The sequence below is a fragment of the Carassius auratus genome, chromosome 3, assembly GCF_003368295.1.
Source record: "Carassius auratus strain Wakin chromosome 3, ASM336829v1, whole genome shotgun sequence".
NCBI lineage: Eukaryota > Metazoa > Chordata > Actinopteri > Cypriniformes > Cyprinidae > Carassius > Carassius auratus.
Window position 1 is genome coordinate 27068286 of NC_039245.1, and position 15138 is coordinate 27083423.

At 33.2% G+C, this 15138-nt stretch overlaps 1 protein-coding gene across 1 annotated transcript; it reads right to left on the minus strand.

Moving 5' to 3' along the window:
* Positions 1 to 342: 342 nt before the first annotated feature.
* On the minus strand, positions 343 to 7928 carry luc7l3 (LUC7-like 3 pre-mRNA splicing factor). The gene is made up of 11 exons (XM_026217710.1): positions 7707 to 7928; positions 6491 to 6557; positions 6374 to 6413; positions 6034 to 6178; positions 5841 to 5915; positions 5657 to 5761; positions 5354 to 5515; positions 4524 to 4870; positions 3981 to 4162; positions 2847 to 3043; positions 343 to 837 (listed from the first exon to the last, which is right to left on the minus strand). The coding sequence occupies exons 1-10, from the start codon at positions 7803 to 7805 to the stop codon at positions 2880 to 2882; spliced, it is 1386 nt and encodes a 461-aa protein (XP_026073495.1). The 5' UTR covers positions 7806 to 7928; the 3' UTR covers positions 343 to 837; positions 2847 to 2879.
* Positions 7929 to 15138: the final 7210 nt, after the last annotated feature.

Genomic DNA, 15138 nt, shown 5'->3' on the forward strand with positions numbered 1-15138 from the left:
GATCAAGATGTATCCCATTTACCCTGGTACACACAGAGGGGTTTGCAGGTATGTACTGAAACTTACTCTGAACAGCTTTGGAGATTTCCTTTAATGATGGCCATCTAATGAACTGACAAGCCTGCTCAAGTAATCATGAATTCACACACACACACACGACCAGAGGACTGAAATACACCTAGAACATCTCAGCTTTTGATTTTCTGTAGATTTGCAGACAAATGACTCATTTTTTGTAAGTTCAACAAGGAAAAACCTTCTAGTATCTGTAGCAGTTATATTTCCAATCATTATTTTTCCCCAACATGCACCAATTGCATTTTGAAAAACAACAACATTACATCAGCATTTTCTCTTCATTTTTATTCATGACAAATACAGGTTTTATAACGAACAAAATGAAAACACTTCTCTAAAACCGTATAAATTTGGGATTGAGCATACAGAGGGGAAAATAAGAGATAAAGCAGTTGAGAGACCGTCAAGTCTTCAAGTCAAAATACTGAACAGAACCGATCTTCAGTAAATCCAATGTGTGAGAGCGGACTGTACAGAGCAAACATGCCACAAGTGTTTTATTCACTCTGAATGCAGACTAACACAAGTAATGGTGGACCATGCCAGCTTATAGCAGTAAGACCAAAAAACTAAACAAAACAACAACCCAAACAAACATAATAAAAAAGAACAAGGTCCTGTGGAAACATTGTGGATTTTACATTTACATCTTTATCATATAGGCCACTACATCTGTGGTTCACCTTGTTTTAAAGCAGCGGAGTTGAGCTGTCAGATGGACGTCTTCAAATCTTCCTCTCGCAGCTGTTCAAACTCCTCCTGATGGTCACAAACGGTCAGAGAGAACGCCATTAGTGTGTGAAACCAGACACATGCACAGCACAATCACAAACAGCATTTACACAGCTCTTCAAAAATTATCAAACTACAAATTTTAACTCTCCAATCGGCAATCGACACATTTGATCACTTTTATAAATATCCTCTCTTTATCCGTTTTAAAACCTAGAGATTTCAAGGTTCATATTTACAATGGCAGCAGCAGCGATAGTAACTGCTCGGCTGCAAGTAACAATGATTGAAGGAAAGCACACAGAGAAAACAATGACATTTTGAAAGAATTGATATCCCTCTTCTACAAGGCCAGACTCTGACACTGTAGGCTGATCTTGCTCTGAAAGCATGCACTGCTATTTTAAGGACAACACAAGTAGGGAATTTAATCAAGACACGAAGAGAGAGAACGTAAAAGTGGAAGTTTACTTCCAAAAGACACACCTGCATTAAAACACAAGCTAATTAACGCTAGGGCTGAGCGATATATCCAAGATCCCAGACAGATTCAGCCATGATATACAATAAAACACTTGTGTGTATACACTCAACGATTTGAATGGCTTTAAAAATTAAGTGGAGCATGAAATGCATGAAAGTTTAGCAAGTCTGATTTATCCTATGGATCAAATCAAAACTGTGATTCAACATTAATAGATAAATATTCATGTTTATTCCTGTGTACTCATATTAGTGCATATTAGGGCTGAAGATTTATTATGTAAATGTGTACATCATCTTTCACCTCATGCAAACTTAACTGCATAAGTCGTCACATTTCACTGTTGTTTTGTGTTCCCTTTAATTCACACTATTTTACTACTTTCATTTTAAATTTTGTAGCCATTTCGAACAGGCTATGATGGCAAAATGATGGCTCCTCTTTCTAAAAAGACAAAAAAAAAAGCTAGTTTAGGCCATTTGAGAAGTTCATCCATTAAGATGAACTGATACACATTTGTTTGGCTACATCACCCAGCCCTAAATCAAACCTATTACTGGTTACCAAACAGGCAAAATGAAAATAAGCGACACAAACAAGGAGAAAGATCTGTTTTGAGCTCAATCTGGTGTGATAGGTTACTGTGGGATATCAATTAGGCTCATCTGTAAACCTGACATCCACCCGTTTAGGCGTAGAGTAAAACCCATTGGCACTTGAAACCCAAACTGAGAACATTTAAATTGGGAAAGAAGAGATAGGGTAAAACAAACATCAAGCTCTGAGACACGTTCACAGGAAACAGCAATCAAATGGATGTGGGTAGTGAAAGGAGTACCTTGGTGAGTACCTGCACAGATTGACAGTATCCTTGATTTTTAAATGGGGTCGCATCACAACACCAACGCTGTGTGAGGTGCGGAAGTCAGCTGCAATAATTCATTAACCCTACACTTCCATCATCCCAAAGCTACCGGATCTCAACTTTAAGAACAGACGGTATTAAGAGAGCAACATGTCCATGTAACTCCAACAAAAAAAAATGTAAATACATATATCTGGATTCATTGCAATTCAATGATCCTCTTATTAACACCTTACAGACATCAGATGGTAAAATGCTGTGTGCTTATGCATGTACATGCATACGAGCACACAATCATTTTACATGTGCAATAGATGTGTGAATAACTAGTTTAATCTTACTGCGAGCAAAGAGTAAACAGGTTGAGGTAGTAAAGGCAGAGTTAGGAAAAAATAAATCAAATAAAAATAAACACGTAAATTTGGAAGAGAACTTGTCTGAGGAGACAGATGTATGACCGATACAAAACGAGGTACCTCCAAGCATGTTTTTCAGGACTACACTGGCCTTTCCCTCTGGGTTTGTTTCTTTCTACTTTCTTCTGTTTCATCAGCCTAGTCCCCATCTTCAGTGCATACTTACGATGCACTATTAAAAAACAGGAAGAAAAATCACAGACAGAACTGAAAGAAAAGGGGGGAAGGGGAGAGGGGGAGAGACCCGGGCCGGGGGGGACGGTGCACTTACCTGGGGCTGATCTGAGGTCCTATCAGACCAGTTTTAATTGGACTGTGTGTCACCTTCAGAATGTAGCTCTTGCGCGGTGCCGTTCACTTCCGCTTTGGGAGGCTCGGCCTCCATGGGCTCGGGCTTGGAGAGCTCTTTAGACTTCTCAACCGAGCCCTTTCTGCTGCTCCTTTTCTCATCGGAGGAGTCCTTGTGCTCTGTGAGAGAAATCACAACTGCTTTCAGTACACAGACATCGCTATCTGGGCCATTCAGAAAAATAGAGTTAGATTTGTGAAAATTTGATTGAGTTTCACAAGTCAGTTCAAAGTGTTTCAATGAAATTCTTCCAAACTTCTAATGCAATGATTCATTTGTCTGTATGTTTAATGAAGACTCGAACATTTTTTCTTAAAATGCCATTTTATAATGATGTATAACGGAGTATTTCTGTGGCAAATAGACTCCTTCTGCATTTGAATAAGTTTAGGTTGTTTTTTTTTTGTTTTTTTTTTGGAGCATGGCCGTTCTTGACATCATAAAGGGTAGATTTCCCGTCCCAGTGATAAAAGATCCCAGTCATGAGTCGAAACATTAGGCGGTGGGTAAAACTGGATCAAATTTGTGTTTTGTTGGCAATCAGCGCTTAAGAGATATAATGTAATGTAATACAATATGAACATGCATGTAATTTTAGCTCCGCCCACAGCAAACCTCCAGGAGCTTGGATGTTTTCAGAGAGAAGTGTAAAGCAGCATCTTTTATAAATCTGATAAAACTAAAGACTCTATGGAGGATTCAATACTACACCATAGGTCATTAACATGACATCGGCCAAAAATGTGTGTTATGTGCCTTTTAAATTAAGATAGTTCTGTGTATAACATTATATCATGCAAAAATGTATCCTAAAAAGTTTATTTTCTCTTTAGTTTACTTCCATCAAATGAGTGTAACCTAACTGGTAAAAGTTACCAAAGGTTTCCTCTTTTTGAAAGGTGGTGGGTGAGGGGTGCCAAAAAAAAAATAAAAAATAAAAAAATAAATAAAAAGATTTTGTCCTATTTAAAATGCAACAAAAGACACAATGCTCTGATCAAAAGCTAACAATAACAAATGAAGTCTCCTGGAACTAATGGAGATTAAAGGCCACACCTTTGTCCCTAGAGGATTTGTCCTTGTCTCGGTCTCCTCTGTCCTTGTCCTTGTCTCTGCTGCGGCTGCGGAGCCGGTGGCTCTTGCGCTCGGCGCTGCGGGACCTCCTCCTCTCCCTGCTGTGAGAGCGTCTCTTCCTGTCCGAACGCTCCCGGCTGCGCCTCCTCTCTCGCTCACGACTCCTGTTGATGTGTGAGAGTTTATCTAGCAGTACAAGCTAAGCCACAACAGGTGAAGATCTAGTAAAGTATGTTAAACTGGTATTGCTATTGATAACTAAATCAAACTATCAAAAAAACATTTTTGTTAACTAAAATATAGCTGAAATATAAATATATATAAAAAAAATAGAAAATTTTATTTAATTTTAAAAAAGGATAATATAAAAATAAAGGCTAATTCAAAATATTAGTAAACTCTATAAAAGCATATACATAATTCTAAAATAACACTAAAACAAAATAACTTTCCCTTTCCAATATAACAAAAAATGATAATATTTTGTACATGCACCCAGCTCAGTTTGTGTGTTCTGAGTTGTACCTGCTGCGCTTCCTGTCGCGCTCCTTACTCCTGGACCTCTTCCTGTCTCTCGAGCGGCTCCTGCGCCGGTCAGACGTGCGGCTGGAGTGTCTACTGTTGGAGTGACTCCTCTTGCGCCGGTCTCTTTCCCGTTCCCTGTCCCTATCACGCTCTCTCTCCCGCTCGCGTTCCCTCTCCTTCTCCCGCTCTCTCTCCCTCTCCTTTTCTCTCTCCCTCTCTTTCTCCTTCTCCTTCTCTTCCTCTTTGCGTCTTTTCTCTCGATCCTCTCGTTCACGCTCCCGGTCCTCCCTCTCTTTCTTCCCTGGCTCCTCCCTCTCTGGCTCCCCAGAGCGCCGACGCAGCTTCTCCTGTGCGATCAAACAGAAAATCAGGGGTTAAAAATCAACAATTTAAGATTTGCACCAATGAAGTTCATATGAAAATGTGGTAATTGTTTTTTTTTTTTTTTACATAATACATTTTGATATATTTTATGATTTAATACAAGTTTAACAAAACAAAAAACTTTTAATCAAATGAAAATACAATTAATTTACATTTAGCTTTAGTCAATTAATGTGCTGCACTAGTGATTTAAAAACAAACATCTTTTATATTTTTATTATTTAAAAAGTTAAATTAAGAACTAAAACGTTAAACCATAAAGCTAAGACCTTCATGTTTCAGTATGTGTTTGGATATATTATGTGCGTGTGTGTATACAACTTTATTCAATATTTTTTATAAATTTACTTAGAATGTGCCCTTCCATATTTCCATCAAAAATACTTGTAGGATTGGTTGAAATGTCTATAATGGACCCCAAGTCATGAGATTGACCATCAACTCACCTTCAGTTCCTCGACCGTGGCTTTGATTTTGGCATAACCCATATGCTGCTTTCCCATCAGATGATCATCCACCCTGGACTGAGCGTCACCCACGATGAGGAACGCACCACACACTTCACACACCTCCATCTGCTTCTCCTGAGCAGCAAAGCTCTCAATCGTCTGACAAACAAGAAAACATGTCAGTGCCCAAACGTGCTCGTCTCGATTTCAAACTGAAAGCCCATGACATACGGATATATTTAACAATTAAATACATAAACAGGTCACATATGTCTGGTTAAACCTGGATGTGTAACTCACTGAAGGATTGGAGCTGAGCTGCTCCCTCTCCTCCTTCAGCTGCTCCACCAGCTTCATCATGCCCTGCGCCTCCTCGACACGGCCCTCCGAGCCCAACTCCTCAATCTGAGCACACAAACACACATTTACATGCCTCTCCAACAAAACCACGCTTGTGTCTCAGCTTATGACACCAAGAGCCCACCTGAACAACAAGCTCCTCAATCTTCGTAGTGAGGACCTGGGCTTTCTCCTCGTTCTTCCCAGCTGGACCCGGTGCCTGGAAATCAGAGTTATATGAATATAACAGACTGTCCTAAGCAGATGTGCAAGATGAATCAGGCAAAGAAATCTGGTAATATAAAGGTGTAAAGACAGTGGAGGCTACAGAAGCTTACTCCAGAGTTCTGCTGGGCTTGGGACAGGGCTAAACGCGCATGCCCCCTCCGAATCCTGCGCTCCACCTCGGCCAGGAGGCTCTGCAGGTATCGCTGGAAGTCTCGCTCATAGCCATCCTTCATGAAGCGGGAGCTCTTCTCATACCTAATGCGAGACAATCAGGAGTCACAGGCTTAAAAAAAAAAAAAAACTAATTTCAAATAAGAATGAATAAGCAACACTATACAAAAATAAACTATTAAAAAAAAAAGCCTACATTCATTAGATCATCTAATTTTGGAGATAAACGTGGTCTTGATAGGTTTTCATGACGCTTACAAATATAGAGTATTAACTTACATTTTCCTCAAGTTCTCATCATGGATTTTTTCACAAGGACCTGGAAAATAAATGATACATCACAATGTGGATCGCAAGAATAAAACGAGACAGAGGTATTTGAGAAGCGGTGCTTACCCAAGTCTGATCGTGTGTTTGTGAAGAGTTCAGCAGGGCAAAAGCCACACAGATAGTATTTGCAGACCTAAAGAAAAGAGTGAAGACTTGTGTTAAATCCTCACGAGTACTGAATCTCTCTTTATGTGGATCTCAAAAGATGACAAACAGAAATATAGCTGTAAGCAGTGATGACGGGCCCAAGCCATCAACGCAGACATCACCCCGTTGACAGCAGCAGGCACATGCATTCACTGTAACCCAGATTTCATTTAAAATATATTCAGCTGTTCAGAGGATGAACAAAAGTCTTAGGGCACTGGAAGAATTTGAAGGAGAATAATTAATTACAGAATCTTCATATTTGGGTGAATTGTGCCTTTAAGAGTACTTAGACTTCACCTCAATGACTTTGATTCTAAACACACTTAAGTACCCTTTTTTTTAAAGTGCACTTAGTAACAATGACAAAGTAAAAGCTTTGCTTATAGTACATTTTAAATCATTTGAACACTATTTAGTTGCATTTTGAACTAATATAATAAAGCACATGTAAAGCACTTGATTAAAATACATAAACGCTTAAATTACATATTGCGCATATACCATATAACTATATCTAGACAAAAGCACATACACACACACACACACACACACACACACACACACACACACACATATATATATATATATATATCATTTAATTGCAAAAAGCATGCATTTACGTTTACATTAAATTATGAAAATTAAGCCAAAGTTTACAACAAACGAATTAACACTTAAACTAAAGGCGCAAACTCGTCACCACGTTGAAAAGATGTTGTTGGTGGTTGTCAAGGCATCTCAATATTGTTGCTAAGGTCTCCACAGAATTGTAGCATTATCTTTAAGTCGCATTATTTGAACAGTCATTCATTTGTAACGTTAGCTCAAACAGTGTTCGATAAGTTTGACACAAACGGTCTGTACTTCGCGGTTGTTGCGGGCTAATAAAAGTGTTTCTGCTCGTAACACACGAATGAAGGCGAGGGCTGGACGCTGCAGTCGCGTGTTTAGCGCGTGTCGAGCCTAGCGTGCTAACTGACCCCAACACTAACACACACCACCCCGGTCATCTGAGCATCTCTACAAACTCATCTACACTCGTTCTCCGGGTCGATCGGTGACCTGCAGAGCGCTGAGCGCGAGTACTTTAACTTAACGAAGCGCGGCCGCTGCTAGCCGTCCGCTCACTTACAGTCTCGTGATCCCAGCGAACATTACAGCGCTTCTCGTCCGGAGCCAGGTTCCGGTCCCGGCCCATCAACTCATCCAGTAACTGGGCAGCTGAAAGCATCGTGCCTGGGCCTTATCTCTGATCCGCTATAAGAGAAGTGTGTTATTCATTTACAGAACAATGTGTGCTGCGTCCCCTGCTCTGATCTCAACAACAAAATGGAGGATCAGCGCGCAGCGGATGTTACCCATAAGACACCGCGAGAAACAGATGTTAGTGCGCCATCTAGCGCATCGGATGACTTGTGTTTTTCAAATGAAAGGGTTAGTTCACCCAAAAATGAAAATTACCTCATGATTTACACACTTAATCCATCCTAGTTGTATATGACTGTCTTCTCTCAGACGAATAGAATCGGAGTTAAATTAAAACATGTCCTGGCTCCTCCAAGCTTTATAATGGCAGTGAATGGGTGGTGATATTCAACAGTTAAATAGAAGTCCAATAAAAGAGCTTAAATCCATCCTAAAAGTACTCCACATGGCTCAGAGGGAATATTTTTATTATTATAAGTATTATTAAAATTTATTACAAATTGTACATAACAAGACAGGGAACATCCAGCAACATAAGGCACATGCGGCATAAATTATACAAATAATCATCATAAATATAATCATTATCATACTCACAACAAAAAATAGCAACAATGAGTGAAGAGAAAAACAAAGGATCAACAGAAGTACAAAACACATCAAATAAAAATACACTAAACTAATACATATTTTTGAATACAGAGGCAAAGTGTGTCAGACTTTCTATTTAAGTTTTTTTTTTTAAGTACTCAAAGGGATACTCCACACCAAAATTAAAATTTTCATTCCAAAGCTGTAAAAGCTTTGTTCATCTTTAAGATATTTTGGATGAGAACCGTGAGGCCTGTGACTGTCCCATAGACTGCCAAGTAAATAACAGTTCTATGTCAACGGTCTCCTCTGTGTCAGCCTCGCCACAGTGATATTGAGAGACACAGAGGAGACCGTTTACAAAGGAATTACTGAATAATGTCATTATTTTTGTTTTCTTAGCTTACGAAAAGTATTCCCGTTGCTTCTTATAACCTAGATTGCACGTCTGATGTCAGATTGACTATTCTGACAAAGACTTTTCATACCTTTTCTGGATCTTGACACTTTAATTTATTTAGCAGTCTATGGGACAGTCACAAGCCTCCCAGTTTTTATCCGAAATATCTTAAATCGTGTTCCAAAGACGAACAAAGCTTTTATGGGTTTGGAATGACATGGCGGTAAGTGATTAATGACAAAATGTTCATTTTGGGGTGGAGTATCCCTTTAAAGCTAAAACATTTTCACAAACGCACAATGGAATATATTAAAGGAGGGCTTTAATTTTTTTCTATTTAGTTTGTGCTTTACTGAAAGTTGAAGTGTTCACTGCCAATATTATTCCTTATATGCCCAATATTTGCTGACTATATGCTTACCTCAGCTAACTTGTTGTTTTGGCTCATACTCGACACAGATGTAATCCATATCTCACTGGATAAACTAAAGCACCAGCCCTTGCAATGCAACTATATAATGTGTGAATGCAGTAAACTTTGAAGAAGGCTTAATGTTCATACTTCTTTCCATGGGCCCATGCAAGCACTGAGAATGGTCAGACAGCATCGACAGATAAAGACAAGACCTGTGTTAATTTAACAAATATCAAACCATGATTTGGAAGTAACCTTACAGTAAAAGCATCGTTGATCAAGTGTTTCAGGAAAAGAAGAACAAATCCACTCGGGTCCACCTCAAAATTTAATATTTTCTGTGTAAGATCACTCACAGAGTTAATCCTAAACGTAATTCTGTGTTATGTTTATAATGTGTTTCCTTCATCTTCAGAGCAACTAAATATGAAAGACAAAAGATTTATCTTTACTGAGGCTCCTGAAGAGAAATTATGCATTTTTGTGACAGAAGTTGTTAGTGCGCTATCTAGTGTGTACCGTATTTTCCGGACTATAAGTCACACTTTTTTTTCATAGTTTGGCTGGTCCTGCGACTTATAGTCAGGTGCGACTTATTTATCAAAATTAATTTGACATGAACCAAGAGAAATGAACCAAGAGAAAGCATTACCGTCTCTAGCCGCGAGAGGGCGCTCTATGCTGCTCAGTGCTCCTGTAGTCTTCACTGAAGACATAGAGCGCCCTCTCGCTGCCAGAGACGGTAATGCTTTCTCTTGGTTCATTTCTCTTGGTTCATGTCAAATTAATTTTGATAAATAAGTCGCACCTGACTATAAGTCGAGAGAAATGAACCAAGAGAAATGAACCAAGAGAAAGCATTACCGTCTCTAGCCGCGAGAGGGCGCTCTATGCTGCTCAGTTCTCCTGTAGTCTACACTGAAAACATAGAGCGCCCTCTCGCTGCTGTAGACGGTAATGTTTTCTCTTGGTTCTTGGTTCTAAATAAATGCAACTTATAGACTTATATATGTTTTTTTCCTCGTCATGACATATTTTTGGACTGATGCGACTTATACTCAGGTGCAACTTACAGAAAAATACGGTAGATTAGTGTTAATTTGAACAAATACGTATACGTAAATAAGCATATAAAAATTAACATAGACAGAAAGACACGTGACGCGCCATTCCCATCTTTTTGGATTTGATAACATTAATGTATGTAATGTAAAAACGAAAATGTATTTAATTGATTTTTCTGAAAAAAAAATAAATAATAAAAGTTACATTTCAATTATAATGTGTGAGTCACACATTACACTTGAAAATGAAATCTTAATGGAAAAAATAGCCCATAAATATTCTATAAATATTGCATCGTACTATAAAATATCCTCAAAATGAAAAAATAATCAACAAAAAATATTACCAAACGAAAATGTATTTAATTGATTTTTCTGAAAAAAAAAAAATAAAAATAAAAGTTACATTTCAATTATAATGTGTGAGTCACACATTACACTTGAAAATGAAATCTTAATGGAAAAAATAGCCCATAAATATTCTATAAATATTGCATCGTACCATAAAATATCCTCAAAATGAAAAAATAATCAACAAAATATATTACCAAACGAAAATGTATTTAATTGATTTTCTTAAAAAAAAAAAAAAAATCCCAAAATATTATTGAACCAAGACATATTAAATTGATTTTTCTGAAAAAATAAATAAATAATAAAAGTTACATTTCAATTATAATGTGTGAGTCACACATTACACTTGAAAATGAAATCTTAAATGGAAAAAATAGCCCATAAATATTCTATAAATATTGCATCGTACTATAAAATATCCTCAAAATGAAAAAATAATCAACAAAAAATATTACCAAACGAAAATGTATTTAATTGATTTTTCTGAAAAAAAAAAAAATAATAATAAAAGTTACATTTCAATTATAATGTGTGAGTCACACATTACACTTGAAAATGAAGGACTCGAAAATGAAATCTTAATGGAAAAAATAGTCCATAAACATTCTATAAATATTGCATCGTACTATAAAATATCCTCAAAATGAAAAAAATAATCAACAAAAAATATTACCAAACGAAAATGTACTTAATTGATTTTCTTAAAAAAAAAAAAAAAAAATTCCCAAAATATTATTGAACCAAGACATATTAAATTGATTTTTCTGAAAAAAAAAATAAATAATAAAAGTTACATTTCAATTATAATGTGAGTCACACATTACACTTGAAAATGAAATCTTAATGGAAAAAATAGCCCATAAATATTCTATAAATATTGCATCGTACTATAAAATATCCTCAAAATGAAAAAATAATCAACAAAAAATATTACCAAACGAAAATGTATTTAATTGATTTTTCTGAAAAAAAAAATAAAAATAAAAGTTACATTTCAATTATAATGTGTGAGTCACACATTACACTTGAAAATGAAGGACTCGAAAATGAAATCTTAATGGAAAAAATAGTCCATAAATATTCTATAAATATTGCATCGTACTATAAAATATCCTCAAAATGAAAAAAATAATCAACAAAAAATATTACCAAACGAAAATGTATATAATTGATTTTCTTAAAAAAAAAAAAAAAATTCCCAAAATATTATTGAACCAAGACATATTAAATTGATTTTTCTGAATAAAAATAAAAGTTACATTTCAATTATAATGTGTGAGTCACACATTACACTTGAAAATGAAGGACATGAAAATGAAATCTTAATGGAAAAAATAGCCCATAAATATTCTATAAATATTGCATCGTACTATGAAATATCCTCAAAATGAAAAAATAATCAACAAAAAATATTACCAAACGAAAATGTATTTAATTGATTTTCTTAAAAAAAAATAAAAAAAAAAATAATACAAGTTACATTTCAATTATGATGTGTGAGTCACACATTACACTTGAAAATGAAGGACTCGAAAATGAAATCTTAATGGAAAAAATAGCGCATAAATATTCTATAAATATTGCATCGTACTATAAAATATCCTCAAAATGAAAAAATAATCAACAAAAAATATTACCAAACAAAACTGTATTTAATTGATTTTCTTAAAAAAAAAAAAAAAATCCCAAAATATTATTGAACCAAGACATATTAAATTGATTTTTCTGAAAAAAAAAAAAAATAATAAAAGTTACATTTCAATTATAATGTGTGAGTCACACATTACACTTGAAAATGAAGGACTCGAAAATGAAATCTTAATGGAAAAAATAGTCCATAAATATTCTATAAATATTGCATCGTACTATAAAATATCCTCAAAATGAAAAAATAATCAACAAAATATATTTTCCAAACGAAAATGTATTTAATTGATTTTCTTAAAAAAAAAAAAAAATCCCAAAATATTATTGAACCAAGACATATTAAATTGATTTTTCTGAAAAAAAAATAAATAATAAAAGTTACATTTCAATTATAATGTGTGAGTCACACATTACACTTGAAAATGAAATCTTAATGGAAAAAATAGCCCATAAATATTCTATAAATATTGCATCGTACTATAAAATATCCTCAAAATGAAAAAATAATCAACAAAAAATATTACCAAACGAAAATGTATTTAATTGATTTTTCTGAAAAAAAAAAATAAAATAATAAAAGTTACATTTCAATTATAATGTGTGAGTCACACATTACACTTGAAAATGAAGGACTCGAAAATGAAATCTTAATGGAAAAAATAGTCCATAAATATTCTATAAATATTGCATCGTACTATAAAATATCCTCAAAATGAAAAAAATAATCAACAAAAAATATTACCAAACGAAAATGTATATAATTGATTTTCTTAAAAAAAAAAAAAAAAAATTCCCAAAATATTATTGAACCAAGACATATTAAATTGATTTTTCTGAAAAAAAAAAAAAAAAAATAAAAGTTACATTTCAATTATAATGTGTGAGTCACACATTACACTTGAAAATGAAATCTTAATGGAAAAAATAGCCCATAAATATTCTATAAATATTGCATCGTACTATAAAATATCCTCAAAATGAAAAAATAATCAACAAAATATATTACCAAACGAAAATGTATTTAATTGATTTTCTTAAAAAAAAAAAAAAAATCCCAAAATATTATTGAACCAAGACATATTAAATTGATTTTTCTGAAAAAAAAAAAAAAAATAATAAAAGTTACATTTCAATTATAATGTGTGAGTCACACATTACACTTGAAAATGAAATCTTAATGGAAAAAATAGCCCATAAATATTCTATAAATATTGCATCGTACTATAAAATATCCTCAAAATGAAAAAAATAATCAACAAAATATATTACCAAACGAAAATGTATTTAATTGATTTTCTTAAAAAAAAAAAAAAATCCCAAAATATTATTGAACCAAGACATATTAAATTGATTTTTCTGAAAAAAAAAAAATAATAAAAGTTACATTTCAATTATAATGTGTGAGTCACACATTACACTTGAAAATGAAGGACTCGAAAATGAAATCTTAATGGAAAAAATAGCCCATAAATATTCTATAAATATTGCATCGTACTATAAAATATCCTCAAAATGAAAAAATAATCAACAGAAAATATTACCAAACGAAAATGTTTTTAATTGATTTTTCTGAAAAAAAAAATAATAATAATAAAAGTTACATTTCAATTATAATGTGTGAGTCACACATTACACTTGAAAATGAAATCTTAATGGAAAAAATAGCCCATAAATATTCTATAAATATTGCATCGTACTATAAAATATCCTCAAAATGAAAAAAATAATCAACAAAATATATTACCAAACGAAAATGTATTTAATTGATTTTCTTAAAAAAAAAAAAAAATCCCAAAATATTATTGAACCAAGACATATTAAATTGATTTTTCTGAAAAAAAAAAAAATAATAAAAGTTACATTTCAATTATAATGTGTGAGTCACACATTACACTTGAAAATGAAGGACTCGAAAATGAAATCTTAATGGAAAAAATAGTCCATAAATATTCTATAAATATTGCATCGTACTATAAAATATCCTCAAAATGAAAAAAATAATCAACAAAAAATATTACCAAACGAAAATGTATATAATTGATTTTCTTAAAAAAAAAAAAAAAAAATTCCCAAAATATTATTGAACCAAGACATATTAAATTGATTTTTCTGAAAAAAAAAAAAAAAAAATAAAAGTTACATTTCAATTATAATGTGTGAGTCACACATTACACTTGAAAATGAAATCTTAATGGAAAAAATAGCCCATAAATATTCTATAAATATTGCATCGTACTATAAAATATCCTCAAAATGAAAAAATAATCAACAGAAAATATTACCAAACGAAAATGTATTTAATTGATTTTCTTAAAAAAAAAAAAAAATCCCAAAATATTATTGAACCAAGTCATATTAAATTGATTTTTCTGAAAAAAAAAAAAATAAAATAATAAAAGTTACATTTCAATTATAATGTGTGAGTCACACATTACACTTGAAAATGAAGGACTCGAAAATGAAATCTTAATGGAAAAAATAGTCCATAAATATTCTATAAATATTGCATCGTACTATAAAATATCCTCAAAATGAAAAAATAATCAACAAAAAATATTACCAAACGAAACTGTATTTAATTGATTTTCTTAAAAAAAAAAAAAATCCCAAAATATTATTGAACCAAGACATAATAAATTGATTTTTCTGAAAAAAATAAAAATAAAATAAAAGTTACATTTCAATTATAATGTGTGAGTCACACATTACACTTGAAAATGAAGGACTCGAAAATGAAATCTTAATGGAAAAAATAGCCCAGAGACTCAGTTAAATTAAGGATAAAAAAAATAAAATATTGAATGGTATCATGAAATCTTTTCAAAATTATAAATAATCAACAAAAATGTACAATTATTTTTTACCTAAAAAAAAGGTTACATTTGAA